This window comes from Condylura cristata, unplaced genomic scaffold (assembly GCF_000260355.1).
Source record: "Condylura cristata isolate star-nosed mole 26May11 unplaced genomic scaffold, ConCri1.0 scaffold00025, whole genome shotgun sequence".
Classification (NCBI taxonomy): Eukaryota; Metazoa; Chordata; class Mammalia; order Eulipotyphla; family Talpidae; genus Condylura; species Condylura cristata.
The window spans coordinates 23211482-23227765 of NW_004567126.1; the positions used below are offsets into that span (position 1 = coordinate 23211482).

The 16284-nt window shown below is 40.0% G+C and overlaps 1 protein-coding gene across 4 annotated transcripts in view; it reads left to right on the forward strand.

The window, feature by feature from the left end:
• The first annotated feature begins 970 nt into the window (after positions 1–970).
• USP28 (ubiquitin specific peptidase 28) overlaps positions 971–16284 on the forward strand; it is a 40670-nt gene continuing 25356 nt past the window's right edge. For all 4 annotated transcript variants that reach the window (XM_012729947.1, XM_012729950.1, XM_012729948.1 and 1 more), the window contains exons 1-7: positions 971–1043; positions 2613–2745; positions 8236–8341; positions 9166–9325; positions 13781–13867; positions 14513–14650; positions 15607–15680. In XM_012729947.1, the coding sequence (XP_012585401.1) occupies positions 975–1043; positions 2613–2745; positions 8236–8341; positions 9166–9325; positions 13781–13867; positions 14513–14650; positions 15607–15680 (767 nt within the window). In that variant the 5' untranslated portion in view covers positions 971–974. The remainder of the gene's footprint in view (positions 1044–2612; positions 2746–8235; positions 8342–9165; positions 9326–13780; positions 13868–14512; positions 14651–15606; positions 15681–16284) is intronic.

The following is a 16284-nucleotide window of genomic DNA, read 5'->3' on the forward strand; positions in this document are numbered from 1 at the left end:
CTGGCAGTGCGTGTGGGCTGCCTCTCTTCTGAAAGAGAACTCATGTTGAAACATCCAAGTATTGAAAGGGGACTTAATTCTAGAATAACCTTAGGAAGAGCAGAAATTAGATTCCAACTCACTGAATTAAATGTGAACCATTTCATTTCCAGTATTCGTCTAAAAGATCATTACGTCTTCATCTGTTTGTGGCAGTTTAAATTGAGCTTACTTCTAAGTAGGTATTTTGTGTTAACTCTTGTCTTTGTGCAAAATAAGCTGAAATGGTCCAGTGAAGACTTGTAAGACTGCAAAGAAGTTATAAACTGGCCTTGTCGTAGTTGGAGTTAACAAGATTGGTTTTCTTTTGATTCAGATTAATGAAGAGAAACCTTCCCATGTCTATGCTCTGTAGTTTTATTTATAATTCAGGACATTCTAGCTTTATCTCTACTTCTTTTCAAGCCATCAAACCTAGAGCTTTCAGTGTGATGTTCATGGTGTCATTTGTTAATTACATGATTGGAAACTTACTGTTAATGAAAAATGACTCATACAAATGGCATGTGCAGTGAAGCTTAAAATAGTACATCCTCAAGTCCTTGCAAATTCCAGAACTCCTCCGACCTGCAAAATGTGCTGCCCAGAAGAAAAACCTGGAGCACCCCAAGTATCCTCTAAGCCGAGAACACCCATTTAAATGTCTTACATGATTGTAGTTTTACTGTTTACTCATATGTCTTACATAAGTGCTGAAGACATTTTCCATGATTAAGCTTTTAAAAGAGTAATGGATTTGGCATTTTCCAATGTGTCTGCATGTCAGCACCTTGTTGCTTGGAGCTTGTCAGTTCTTTAAAATCAAAGATGCAGTTCTCAGGCCTGTTTATTCAAGGTGCTCGTGCTGCTGCTTTAAATTTATCTGTGTTTACTTGCTGACTGACATATATCTGTGGGTTTTTTGTTTGTTTGTTTCTCAAATACAGAGCTGCCAAATGCTGTTAAATCAACTGAGAGAAATCACAGGCATTCAGGACCCTTCCTTTCTTCATGAAGCTCTGAAGGTTTGTTTCAAGTCAACAGACTTTAAAACAGTTGTTCATATAATAGTTATGTCAGTTCAAGCTATTTTTATTCCAAAATGATTGCGCATATAGGGCAGGAGCTTTACAGGTTATATGATACCCAGTAACTTAACATGTAAATTATAAGGGAGGGAGGGTGTGTGTGGGGAAGAATGTGGGGGAGACTTGTTGTGTGGGGAGCCTGGAAGGTAAAAGAGGTTGAAGGAACATGTTGACCAGTTGCATCCATAAAGTCTGTATATAGATCCTGAAACTAAAAAGTATATGAGTCATGGCCTTCCTGGTGGTACAGCGGGTTAAAGCACAGCAATGAGAATCTAAAGCCACTGCAGCATGAGTTCGATTCTCGCCTGCTCCGGAGGTGACCACATGGTGCGGCAGACCTCTCCTGACCCGCCCGCTGCTCCCCTCAGCGGTGTACTTCGTCGATCTGCCTGTTCTGCTCCCCACTCTGTCTCTGGTGAATCCTCTCACCGCCCCTGAGCCTCTGGCCTGTACCCCAGTTCTGTATGCACAAAATAAATAAAACTTAAAAAAAAAAAAAGTATATGAGTCAGGAAAGTTTGAGCTGGTTATTTGATATTAAAAATCTTGTTACTTGTTTTTACTGAAACTTCTATCATAACCGAATTATGGGTTTTTTTTTTTTTAAAGATAATGTGAATGATGAGATGCTCAAATGGTTAGGATTTGCTTCATGTCTAGAAAAGGGTAGGCAAAATATGTCAAAGAAGACTAACCCCATTGTAATCTTTGTTGAAGCTTAGTGATGGAGTTCAATTATACATTTTGTCTACTGTTGTAGGTGTTAGAAATGCCTCCTAATAAAGAATTAAATGTCAACAGAAGTTTGGTCACCACTACAGAATATGGTACCTGTTGATATTTTCATTGTAAAGATGACTTCTTTTAGAGTCTCTGTGTTGTCAGTCCCCTTTTTGATATATTTTGCTTTAGGTATTCTGTAATATCAAAGAATAGTCATATCCAAAGCAGTGAGAATAAATTGCCTGCAAGATTTCATTCTTCTTTGCATGTTATGGGTAATCAAGGCCTGGCAACTTCCTTCTTACAACTAATTTTATACAAACTTTAAACATGTTAGACTGATATACCCTCCAGCATACCTGTTTTCCTATTTTCTTTTTAAAAGATTTATTTATTTATGCTTACAGAACTGGGGTACAGGCCAGAGGAGCAGGGGTGGTGAGAGGATTCACAAGAGGCAGAGAGGGGAACAGGACAGGCAGATCGACAAAGGACACTGCTGAGGGGAGCAGCGGGCGGGTCAGACGAGGTCTGCTGCGCCATGTGGGTCAGCTCCCTGTCTGGGGATTGAACTCAGAGTGAAGCTCCTGTGGCGAGCTTCATGGTGCTGTACTTTAAGCCAGGGAAGGCCCTTTGCCTATTTTCTGCCCGAGAGTTATGACTAGACTTACTCATATATCAGCATAGTAGTAAGGAGTTACAAGCAAAAACTAATTTGCTACTGACTTTAAATGCTGTGATGCTTTACTTTGGAAATTTCTTCCTCGCCTCTCCTTTTAGGCCAGTAATGGTGACATCACACAGGCAGTCAGCCTTCTCACTGATGAAAGAGTGAAGGAGCCCAGTCAAGACGCTGCTGCTGCAGAACCCTCTGAAGTAGAAGGAAGTGCTACCAACAAGGAAGTTTTAGCAAGTAGGTTTATCCTGTCTTACTCCTGCTCTGAACCAGCAGAGGGTAAGGGATGGGTGTGTGTGGGTTTCCTATTGACTACAACCCTTGGACAATAGTGATAATAACAGCTAAGTATTGAACCATTACTTTGTGCCAAGCTCAAATCTAGGCACTGCCTTCATTCTCTTAGCACTCACTTAGTGACTGCGTGGCATGTAGTAGGTACGTGGCTTGTTCACGGCAGCGTTGTCTTAGACACTGCAGATGAGCAGAGGAAGCAGGAATCCCTACTTTCATGCAACTTGTTTTTTTCTTAGGGAGAAATCAGTGAATAAATTATATAGTATATTAAAAAGTAATTTGTACAATAGAGAAAAGTGAGTGAAAGAAAGAAGAAAAAGGAGTGACGGGGAGTAGATTTTAAATAGGATGGACCTTTTGAGAAAGTTCAAGGGAAGCGAGGCTCGTGAGGGTCTGAGATGCTCTATAACGAATATGTGTTGGCTGCTTAAGAAGCAGACTGAGGCAGAGCTGCGTCTTAACAAGTGAGGACAGCAGGAGACGAGGCCGCGGAGGGAATGCAGGCCGCGGAGGGAATGCAGGCAGATCACGCAGGTCCCCTAAGTGCCTGGCTTTTACGTTGACATAGATGGGTAGCTATTAGAAAGTTTGGATCAGAGGGATGATGTAAATTGGTTTCCATTTTCTAAAGGTCATACTGACATTTTCTAGAATGATTTCTTTACCCATTTGTACTCCCACTAACAAGGTTTGAGGATAACTATTGCTTTCAAACTTGTTAAATTGTAAAATTGTTTGCCGTCTTTTTGACATGTAATGTCTGTTTTTAATTAGAAAAATTTTAGAATTTTTAGAATTAAGAATGAGATTAAGCAATTCCTTTGTGATTATTCTTGTTTCCCCTTAAGTAAAATTTTTATTATGTCTTTGGTTTTTCTATTTGTTTCCTCTTTGTTATTAATTCTTGATATTATCTTATTAATATTAATCTTTTCCTTCCTGTTATTCTTGACATATCTCTTACTGCTATTCACCTTATCTGTAGTAACCCATTTTTTTCTGGATTTGTTTGTTGTAGATGTCTTCTCCTTCTTGGTGACTGGTATTTTCATATTATTATGATGAATTAAATTATTTTACTATAATTGCACTTAATTTTTTTTTGTGGCTTGTGCTTTTTTTTTTTTTTTTTAAGAATGCTTCTATCCTGAAATCATAGTGGTAATGTTTTGTTTTTGTTTTTTTAAACCTTTAATTCATCTGAAGTGGATTTTTCTGAGCGGGAGAGGGTAAAGCATTGCTCTTCCCAATCTGTTACAAGGCAGGAAGAGGGGTACTCCTGAACCCCCAAACCTGCCTGCTCTAAATAGGTTCTGCCATCCACCACATCAAGACAAAACATCTAAGTCCTTCAAAGGAAAGGAACTTTATGGCAATTAGTGTGCAATACAGAAAAGACAAAGAATATAGTTTCTAAACTAGACACCCAAAGTTACCCATCCCCTTGTGGGTAAAAGTCCACCCAAAAAGGATTGGCCCAGGGTGAGACCTGAAAGCCTGCCACAAGACTAACGCACCTTCTGGCAGGGACCCATGGAAAAGGGTCAGAAATGGCCGGACAAGTCTGGGAAGAAAAGAGCAAAATCAAAATCAAGATCAACGCTTCCATTATCAACCTCCTCCTGGGTCTCTCACCAACCTCTGTTTCAGCCAGTCCAGGACCAAGAAGAAGCCAGGCAGTTTCTTCACATGTCTCTGCTCCATGTGGCTTCCTCCGGTCACCTTGTGGCTCTTCACCCTGCTTGCCTAGTCTCCTCTCCAGATTCTTCTCCCTGCTCAGCACCACCCTTCTTCTGGGTGGGGCAGGGAACCTGGAATGTGGAACCTCCTCTTTTCCAGGGATCAGTCTGTTACAGATCCACCCACCCAAACAATCACTCCTTAGTCCCAATGCCTTTTATCGAGAAGGTGATACTTAATCACCATATCAGCTCTGTGTTTGTGTTATTAGAGTTTTCATTTCTTCCATCCTATTTCACTGAGAATTTATTTTCAGTTTTTTTATATACATATTTAAGCATGGAATGGTTAGGTGAAACAATTCTGTGTTTAACCTTTTGTTTTAATATGTCCGAAAGAGAACTTTTTCATAACCACACAATGTTTTCACACTTTAAAAAGTAGTACCTCCAGACAGAAAAATGCACAAAATGATGTAAAAATAAACTTATTATATTATTAAAAAAATTAATACCTCCTTCTTCTCATTAAATATCAGTATAGAAATTTTTTTGATTATCCTCTCATTGACAGTATGTTTACAGTTGGTTTATGAGATTAATGAAAATAATGTTAAACATTAAATATATTTGAAGTGTCTTTTAGGACTCTCTTTACCCATAAATTCACCTTCTTTTTCCTTCATGTCTGAAGAAATCAAGTCCTTTGTTCAGTCAAGTTTCACGCATGTTGGAATTTGCTGATTACATTTCCTGTGGTATCTTTCAGTGGATTTTTCTGTGTCTTGTCTTTCCTATAAATCTGAAAGCTTAACTGGCACGACTGTGTTGTAGGTTGTGTGTGTCATAGGTCATGTGTGTTTACTTTCTATTCTGTCAAATCATGAAGCAATTAAAGTCTGATTGTCCCCTCTCTATTGCTAAAATGATGGGTGTGTTCAGCAATTGTCAGGTTCATTCATTTAATTTAAAATTCTCCACTAGCCACTGGTAATCATTCCTGAGATGATTTTATTGGGGATTTCAAAATAATAAAAGTTTATCATTACTTTGTAATTTATTACTTGGAATTAAAAAATATATATATTAAAAAAACACATAAAATTAACCACCTTAACTATTCTTAAGTATACAGTTGAGTAGTGTTAAGTGTAAGTTTTTTGTGAAGCATATCTCCAGAATCTTTCATTTTGCAGAACTGAAGCTCTACCCATGAAACAACTAATACTCTCCAGCATTAATTACCACTATTCTGCTTTCTGCCTCTAATTTTGATTAAGTACCTCCTATTAGAAGAATCATGTAGCATTTGTCCTTTTGTGACTTATCTCACCTGGCATAACATCTTCAAAGTTTACCTGACACATCTCGCATGTGTCAGAATTTCCTTCCTACTGTGTTTCTCCAATTTATCCATCAGCAGATATTCTGTTTGCTTCTACCTCTTGGCAACTCTGAATGTAGATATGCGAGTATCTCTCCCAGATTATGTTTTAAATTCCTTTGGTATCAACCAAGAAGTGAGAGATTACTAGACATCTAGTAGTTCTGTTTTTAATTTTTTGAGGATTTGCACCATTTTTCAGTCCCGCCAGCAGTGTGCAAGGATTCCCATTTCACCACATCTTTACCAATGTTTGATGTTTCTCATTTTCATTTTTGATAACTGCAATCCCAGTGGGAGTGAAGTGTTCTCTCATTTTGATTTTGGTTTGTATTTCTTAATGATTGATGATGATCGTCTTTTCATTTGCTCATTATCCATCTGTATAACTCCTTTGGAGAAACTTCTGTGGAGATTTTTTTGCCTAAAAAAATTAGGTTATTTGTCTTTTTATGCTTCAGTTGCTAGAGTTCTTTATATATACTGTAACTTGATTTTCCATTTCTTTTCTCCCATTCTGTGAGTTGTCTTATTTTTCTTGATGGTGTCTACTGAAACCCAAAGGTTTTTTTTTTTAACTTGATGATGTCAAAAGTGTTGTTATTTTGCTTACTTACGCTTTGGGTGTCAGTGCTGAGAAACCATTGCCTAGTCCACAGTCACAAAGTTTACACCTGTTTTCCTTCTAAGAGTTCTGTAGTTGTTTGATCTCTTACCTTGAGGGTGTGATCCACTTGGAGTTCTTTTTGTTACATAGTGTAAGTAGGGATTAAAAGTGATTCTTTAGCATATGGGTCTCCACTTGCCTCATCACCATTTATTGGAATGATCTTCTTTCCCCACTGAATTGTCTTGGTACCTGTGCTGGAATGAACTGACTATAAACGTCAGGGTATATTTTTGGAATGTCAGTTCTGATCCATTAATCTCTGTCTGTCCTTACTGCCGGTAACACACTCTTGATTACTATAGTCTTGTGTCCTTTATGACCTCTTTTCCTTTTACATTGTATTTGTCACTGTTCATGTGCTACTTCACTTTTGAACATCTGTCTTCTATCTTGCCACCGCACATTAATTTAAACTTTTCCGTAAGTTAGTTTAGATTTCCCTGCATCTGTGAATTATGACACTGCTTTGTTTGTTTTTCCCCAACGTTTATTGTTTTAGATTTTCTATTCTTACTATACTAGTGAGAACTTGCAGAGCCATGCTGAATAAAGCCCTTGATAGGTGACATCTTTGTCTTCATCTTGGTTTTAAAGGTAATGTGTTTTCTTTTACCATTAAGTGTAAAGTCTTCTGTGGGTTTGTCCGGGCTACTCTTTCTCAAGATAAGAGTTTCTTTGTCTTTTCAGAGTTAGCTTGGAGTTTTTATTCCTGAACAGAGAGGTTGAGTATTGTCAGATACTCTTTCTGTGTCTATGAGAATGATCATTTTCTTTTAACTCTGAAAATAGTGGATTTTACTCTGATGTTAACTCAATATTTAGCTCTTACAATAAACTCAGTCTTGTCTTAATATAGTCTTTTGGTACATTATTGGATGCTATTTGCTATAGTTGCTAAATACTTTGTTTAGTTGCTTTTTTTTCACCTGTGATCATGTGTGAGTTTGTCATTTTTTTCCTTCTCTTATACTTCTTGTTTGGCTTGGGATATATGATGGTGTTATGCTGACCTTATAAAATGAATTGGTTATGTCTTCAGTTGCCTGAGCTAGGCATTCCTTGAATGTTTGATACTTAGCTGATGTTTACAGTGATACATAAAGAGACTATTTAACCTATGGTGATATATTTGTTTTGTTTTGTTTTAAAGATTTATTTATTTGTGCATACAGAACTGGGGTACAGGCCAGAAGCCCAGGGGCGGCGAGAGGCTTCACCAGAGACAGAGTGGGGAACAAAACAGGCAGATCGATGAAGCACACCGCTGAGGGGAGCAGCGGGCGGGTCAGGAGAGGTCTGCCAAGCCATGTGGTCACCTCCGGGGCAGGCGGGGATCGAACTCATGCGGAAATGGCTTTAGCTTCTTAGTGCTATGCTTTAATTCACTGCGCCACCAGGGAGGACCTGGTGATATATTTGTATTTATGACTGTGAAATAAAACTGAGAAGGCACTTGATTCACTGCATTGTTAACAGTTTGTTGCTTTACTATCGCTAGTCTTAAGGTACAATGTCACTGTAAGTTATTCCTTTGATTGTGGCACAGCTTAATAAAGTTGTTTCACAGATTAGCTATTGTAAAGGGAAAGAGAGGATACATCTACTTTTGTGAATGCTTTTACCAGATTTACCTTCATATAGACAAAAAGGCAGTGTTTCCTGTATGTAGACTACTTTAATTACTGTTTATTTTTCAGAAGTTATAGACCTTACTCATGACAACAAAGATGACCTTCAGGCTGCCATTGCTTTGAGTCTATTGGAATCCCCCAAAATTCAAGCTGATGGAAGAGATGTTAACAGGTTATTAATTTAAATAAATTCTTGGTCCCCTTGTTAGTGTGTAGATCAAAGGTAATTGCTCTATGATACCACTAGACTACAGTTTGGCCACGTTCTTTTAGTTGTGCTTGAATGAAATTTCTTTTTTAGGAAAATACTTAAATTCACATTAACTTAATTATTACTCTTTTATTCACTTTTGAAAAATCAAGTGTGATATGAATCTTGTTGCAGCCTGTGACCATTGATTTTACCAGTGTAAGTGTCTGATAAAATGGGTTTGCTTTATAAACTTAAGGCCTTTTTAAACTCTGAGGATTATGTTGTTGACTGTTTGAAAATGAAAGCATCACTCAACTTCACCATCTCAGAAGTCACCAAGGGATATAATTTTTGAATTTGTACGAATTTGGTATTGTTTCTATACCAGATAATGTATCTGGTATTGTTCATAAACATCCAGTTCCAATGGTAGCCAATTTCTGGACAAAACTATTCCTTTATACTGCTAAAGTCATTTTTTTTTTTTTTTGCTTTTGTTTTTCAGAACCACTTTTTTTGTGTTAGGCAATTTGTGCATTCATGTCTGTAGCAGCATGCCTTTCCTGCCTCTTTCAAGGGCGAGTTCTGACATAGGGCACTGTTATGAATTTTAAAATTTTATCCTGGTTGCCATAAATTGTGTCAAATCTCAGTTTAATTCCATATTAGGCCTTACTGATAATAATCTCTGTTATAGGAGAACTAAGTTCTTAGCTAGCATTTTGAATAATGTCAGCAACATCTTCCATATAGCATCTTGTTCTTTTTTCGTTTTTGATGTGCTTGATATTGGCCCAATATAGGATGCACGAGGCAACTTCTGCTGAAACTAAACGCTCGAAGAGAAAACGCTGTGAAGTCTGGGGAGAGAACCCCAATCCCAATGACTGGAGGCGAGTTGATGGTTGGCCAGTTGGGCTGAAAAACGTTGGCAATACATGTTGGTTTAGTGCTGTTATTCAGGTATGATATTTATAAGAGATGAATATGTCTTCTTGGAACATTTTTTTTTTAACACTTTCTAAACTGAATTGTGAGAAAGACAGCTTTTAAAAAATGGAGACATGTAAGGATGAAGTTTTTACCCACAGCATTGTTTTATTAGCTTTTTTGTGTGTTGGATTTAGGTGTTTTGGTGTCCAAATCAGGAAAGCATAATTTCCTATGATGGTTATTTGCTTTGAATTAGCATTTACTGAATACTGTATTAACGTGCTGTAAGTATGAACAAGGAGAAACCAGGAGTTGAGAGGCTATCATAGATGTCTAGGAAAGGCCTTATGGTGTCCTGGAGAAGAGAAATGGCCTAAGCCATGGAAGGAGAGAGTGAAACATTCTAGAGGCATTTAGGAAGTTGAATCTACAGGATGTATGCAGAGGCAGTTGAGAAAGACAGAGGTTCCTAGCTTGAACAACCAGGTGGGTGGCAGAGTCACTGAAGGGACTCTGGGAGGGAGGTAATTTGCATGTGTTAGCAGTGGTTTCAGTTAAGAGTAAGATTTCAGTTCAGTTTTACACATGCTGAGTTTGAGTTGCCATGTGGAACTAGCACACAGGCCTTTAACTGAGTGGATCTGTCATACATTAAAAAAGTTCTGGGCACAGATATGGTTTCGGGAATCATGTCAATGGTAATAACACCAAGAGAGTGGATGGGTTACTCTAGGGGGTGTCACTGCTACAGGCATCTGAAGCTTAATGTGGCCACAGAGTGACACTTCCTTTCTTGCAGTCTTTTCTATCATGGTACCTGATACTCAGAAATGGAATTCTCCCTTCCACCCATAAAATCCATGGACTTATTTGGCTTATTGTATGTCTAACACTATTTTAGCACTGGGGGAACAGTGATTAAAGCAAAGTCCATACTCTTCTGGGACAGACAGTAAACAGAATATATATCAGGTGGTGATAAGTGCCATAAAGACAAGTGAGTCAGAGCCAGGGAGGGTTCAGTTAAGAGAGGGTTCAGTGAGCCAGAGAGGGGTGCTATTTATATAGGGTGTTAAGTATGGCCTTTCTGATAAGGTGGGCATTTGAGCAGAGTCCTAAAGGAGGCTAGGGAATGAGCCATGTAATTGCATAAAGAACATTTCATGTAATTACAGAATGTTGTAAACAGGGGGGACAGCAAGCAAGAATAGGGTAGTAGGTGGGGATTGGAAAAGAAAGAGGTCAGAAAGATGGTGGAACTGGGGTTGGGGGCTGGAGTCAGAATAGTAAGGATTTAGGGGCTATATATGAGATGGGGAAATAGGAGGTTTGGAGGAGGAGTATGATCCTACCTACATTCTCAGAGGCTCACTGATGTGTATTGGGGGTAGACTGTGGGAAGGTGCCCCGTAGGCTTCTCTCCTCTGAAAGATGTTGAGAAGAGCTGGTAGATTAGGGGGTCAGCTGAGTCATATTTCTGGGAGCATGAGTGGGAGGGATATAGAACCTGTAGGGCTTAGCCTTAAATCAGAAAGGACAAAAGAGTGATGGGGGAAAAGAGAAGGAAGAAGTGAAGACTGCAGGGTAGAGCTGAAATGGTTTCTAATTGTCATTTCCTCTATAAAATAAGTAGCCATTTTTTGAGACAGAGCAGAGAAGTGACAGTCTGATTTTAAGGGCAGTGGAGGTGGCAGACCCTGGAAGTCAGTTGGCACCAGAGTGGAATAGCAGGATTTCTAACAAATTGAGGATCAGTTGGCAGCTGTTGATGATCAGTGAATAGTAACAGCAATATGTCCTGGTTTTATCAGAACTTTCTCTTAGCAGCACTCTGAAACCCTTAAGTAGAAATTTCGATTTGTTTAGGTTTGAGATCCTGCTGGGTACAATGAAATGACAAAAGGGCAGTTTAAGTATTTAATGAAAGATGGTTTAAGACCATGAATTAAGGCTCAAATAGAGAAATGTAGATAGAAAGGACCAGTGCTTAGGAGAAAGGAAAGAGTTGAGTTTCTTGGGGTTCTCAAGAAAGTCAGAGAACAGATGTCTTGTGGTTTAACTGAAGACAGGTTGGGATTCAAGAGTGGAGTCTTCTGAATTTGTGATCTGGGAATTGGCAGCTGTTCAGGTATTGACATTTCCAAGGTAAAGCCTTGGGTGTGAATTAGAGATGGAGTGGAGAAATTTGTCACTGGAAAGAAGGTGCTTGAGAAACCAACCATTTCCTGGGCTGAATGAATGTACCTGTTCCATCAACAAATATTAGTTGTGACCTACTGTTATATCTAGCAGGAGGCAGGGGGGAAGAACATTCCAGGTAGGGGAAACCACAGAATCACGGTGCTGAGGTTGGGGCATCATGGAGTCCCGTGTGGCAAGGATACCAGGAGCAGAGAGATTGTCCCCTGAGGTGAGATTAAGTGTGAACTTGTCTTGTATTCTGAGGTGGTCACTGAGGGTTCTGACAGAGGCTTGATGACCTCTGACCTGTGCTGAGGTTGGGGCATCATGGAGTCCCGTGTGGCAAGGATACCAGGAGCAGAGAGATTGTCCCCTGAGGGGAGGTTAAGTGTGAACTTGTCTTGTATTCTGAGGCGGTCACTGAGGGTTCTGACAGGATTGATGACCTCTGACCTGAGTTTGAAAAGACTCACTCTGTCCCTTGTGAGGGAGCTCAATGGAGGGCAGGGATACAAATGGAGAGAACCAAGAAGGAGACACTTGCCGCCCTCTCAGTACAGGGCTCGTGATAGTGACGTGGGCCCCATTGTTGGGTGCAGAGAGAAGAGGTTGGGTTCTTGACTTTTTTCTGCAGGCAGAGGATGTCCCATAGATTGATGATCAGTGAATCCACCCAGTGGGATCATCATGCTTGGAATTGTGAGAAGAACTGTTTCCAGCTGGTAGTCTTCCATGAGCCAGACATTTTATTTTGCTCTTCAACTGGAAAGATACCTGAGTGCAAACCAGTTGGTGGAGGGGAAGTCCTGGGGGCGGGCCCCCATGTGCAGTGGGCCAGGCAAGCTGTGAATCGACTTTGATCCGAGCAGTTGCAGGGACTGATCGGGTGGAGGTGGTTATAAATAGCACAGCAGACACCAGTCCAAGGGGCTTCTTAATTATGACGAGAATGGTTAAAAAAGGCACCAGGTTTGAAGATTATTATAAAGTTCTAAATTGGTAACTGGTGGAGGAGGGGAGCACCAGGGGGCACATATGTAAGAGGGGCGTCTCAACATTGAGGAATGTGAGTAATATTTGTACACACTTCAGTAGTTTTAAGAAGATAGGCCTCACTGGGAAAAGGCAAATTTTGGCGAAGGTGAGGATATGGAGTGAAGTGACTGAGAATTGAGACCTGGAAAATGTTATGGGGCAGTGGGTAAAGAAGGAATGAAACTGGAGGACTGCTGGTGGCCAGCTCAGGTGGAAATAGAAGAGAGCTGGGGAGTAGAGAGGTTGAACCTGGGTTCTGGCCTCGTGGCCTGACCTGCCGGCTCCATGGTGCCCTCTCGGGCTGTACCTGTGGACGGTGAGGGAGGTCAGGAGGCAGCGCCTTCGCAGGTCACTGGTCAGACTCTGCTGCTGCCGTGCTTCTTGATTTGTGGGTTCCACCTGGGGTTTTGGAAGATCAATAGCAGTCAATTTGAGTTGGTTCTGATTGCAAACTTTTGCCCTTTCCTACCCAGGACACTGTTCCAAGGTTTCTAAAATGCAGACTGGGAGGGTTTTTCCTTTAAGGACGATGTTGGGATGAGGAGTTATATTCATTCAAGGGATTTGGAAAGGCATTAATTTTTAAAAGAGGCTCATAGCAGAGCAGAGCAAGCTATACAACCAATAAAGAGAATCCCTCTTCCCAGTTCTGCCAGCCAGAGGTACCTACTGCTCAAATTCTAAAAAATATAATCTGCATGACAAAGATTAGAGAGTGGTAACTTCTGTAGTACACCCCCTACCCCACCTGAGAAATAAATGTAACAAATCCCTATATCGATGGCCTCGTTGTACCTAACCCCTGTCACCCTTCCCTTCCCCCTCCAGAGACATAGCCACACCTCTGAACAATAGATCATGTTTTCTTATATATAATTAGACTTAATATGTCAGCAGTAAAATACTCCTTAGATTTATCCACATTGATACATGGATTCCTTATTTTATTTTCACTTCAGTGTAGTAGTCCATTTTATGAAACTGTTTTCTGAAATATTTTTCATGTCTACATAGTATTCTATTGCATAAATGCGCTGGAGTTTGTTTAATGTATTCCTCTTGTTATTAGCCATTGGATTGTTTCTAGTTATTTCCTGAAAGAATTCTTCCAGCTAAATGTCTGTGAATGGCCATTATTTTGTCCTTAGACATAAGCAAAGTGACATTACAAGGTTGACAGTTATGCATACTTGTAAGGTAAAATAAATACTATTTTGCTGTACTTACTTTGAAAGAAAGGCTGTGAATCCACTTCTGTCTTTATTTCAGTCTCTCTTTCAGTTGCCTGAGTTTCGAAGACTTGTTCTCAGCTATAGTCTGCCGCAGAAGGTGCTTGAAAACTGTCCAAGTCACACGGTAGGTTGGTGTGAAGGCATCTTCACTGGGGGTTAGTCCATATCCCCATGGCTTTTCAGCATTTGACTGAAGCTGAGAACTGCAGTGCTCTTTGACTTGGGCTAATAGTTTTCATTTCCACTGTTCTTTGTGGTTCAGGAATAGGGTTTTCAAAAATGTAAAGTTAAAGAATAAAATTAGAAAAACAGTTGTGAGATATTGGTGAGTCACCCTGACTGCACAGCTTTTCTACCTCCTGGTGGGAAATTCAAAAACACCTTTTCTGTTCACAGTGTCCTTCACTGCTCCATAAACCACTCACATCAGGTGAGGCGAAACAGATGATGTGGCTTCCTGCCGGCAATATCACCCTCCAGAGATATGACCCACGTTGGAGATGCATTTTCCTAACAGAAGGGAGGGCAGATGCTTGAGAAAAGAAACTCTTTTTCTTTTCTGACAATATTATCTTTGGTGCCTACATAGATGATACTCACTTTAGAGTGAACACCATACAGACCTTGCTGGAGTACCTATAGCTTGACCTGACACTTGGCTATAGATCTGAAGAAATGTAAATTAGACAGTGATCATTGACAACTTTCCTCTCAGTATGCCCTAATTTTCCAATAAATGTTGTAACAGACCATTCCATTGTTTCTATAGGAAAAGAGAAACATCGTATTTATGCAAGAGCTTCAGTATTTGTTTGCTCTGATGATGGGATCAAATCGCAAATTTGTGGACCCTTCAGCAGCCCTAGATCTTCTAAAGGGGGCATTCCGATCCCCTGAAGAACAGCAGGTACAGAAAAATCTGTGATCTGGTTTCCCATCAAACTCTAGAGCTTGAAACCTGACCTTGTTAATATCGCTGTGATGTTGTTTATTTCAGCAGTGTATAAGCTGTGAACTTGACTCAACAGCACAATGGCTGCCTGTTTTTGCCCTTTATCATGTCTAAGGAAGAGGTGGTAAAGAGAGAGGAGGGAAGAGAAAGAGACAGAGAGAGAGTGAGTTGTTTGGGGGAGGCTGGCAGCTTAAAGGGAAGAAGAAGTAGAAGAAGGGATAGAATTAGCCAGGGGCTTTTGGAGTAGGAAAGAGATTGCAAAGTGCCTTACTAAACCATAACAAAGGGTCACCAAGAAAAGTAAAAGTCCTTTTCTGTGACAACCTCTGTCTTCAGGTGGCCTAGCTAGCAGTCCTGTTTTTAAAGCTGTCTAAACCCGAGTTCAGAAGCTTCTCTTCCAGATATTTCCCTGCCTTCTATTAAAACAAACAAACAAAAAAACAAAACTGAAGCTGTCACTAGTAGAACAGCTTCTTCCTCATGAAGTTAACTTTTTTCCTGTTAAGCGTCTCACAGTTCTACGGTATTTTCAGACCCTTCAGACATCTTCTATTTCCATTCAGATCTCACACAGGTCTAGAGGATTACAGATTGCTCTTAGTACTTCTCCTCTCCCTCCCCCCACCCTTTTGTTAAGGCTGTACTAGAAGATTTTACTTGTTCATTGCAAGTGCATATGACTCAAGGCGCTAGAGTTCCAGTTCCCCCTGGCCACGTCTGTGTTGCTAGATGCACCTCCTGCCTTACCTGTAGCAGCTGGGCCTGTGTCCCTATGTTCATGACAGGTGGCTGGGAGAGAACAGTCCTTCTGTAGCAGTAGAGCGCCAGTCAGTGGTGGGCAAGGGCAGATTCTCATCTTCCTAAGTAGCGTGTGGGATCTAACTCTTGTGCAATTTGTGCCTCTCTTGTAGCAAGATGTGAGTGAATTCACACACAAGCTCCTGGATTGGCTAGAGGACGCGTTCCAGCTAGCTGTTAATGTTAAGTGAGTGTTAAGGAATTGTCTGTACATCCTTCCTGCTCACAGTGGTCCAGTGAAATCTCTGATATGAGGGAAATTACTCCTCTCAAGAGGACACAGATAATCATTTCAACCTGCAACTATTTTTTTTTTTTTTTACTAAAAGGACCATAACTATTAACATTCTTAAAGTCATAGCCTCTGCTGTAAGGTGTATTAAGAGGTCAAATCAATCCCAGATGTGAACAAAGCCATATAATCTGGCTACATTCAGTTTTATCTAAGACTTCTTGCGAAGTCTCTGTTGAATATTAGGGGGTTGCTTTTAATCATTTCAGTCACTGACAGAAGTGAAATTTAGGGCAAAGAACAAATGTACCTCATGTCTAATACAGTTGTACAGAGAATTGTTTTCTAAATTGTTTTAACTATAGGTAGAAGAAATGTATTCCACAGAGCAGCTTTGCAAATAGCAGTTTACATAGTTAACATGTTAAAATGGGCTTGTGGAAATAAACGGTTTTCATACTTTTCAGTTGTGCCCACTGGAGAGCTTTTTTGTATTTATTTGCAAAATTGCATAGAAGAGTTTATTCTTACCTATTCTACTTCTCTACCTTGTTTATGT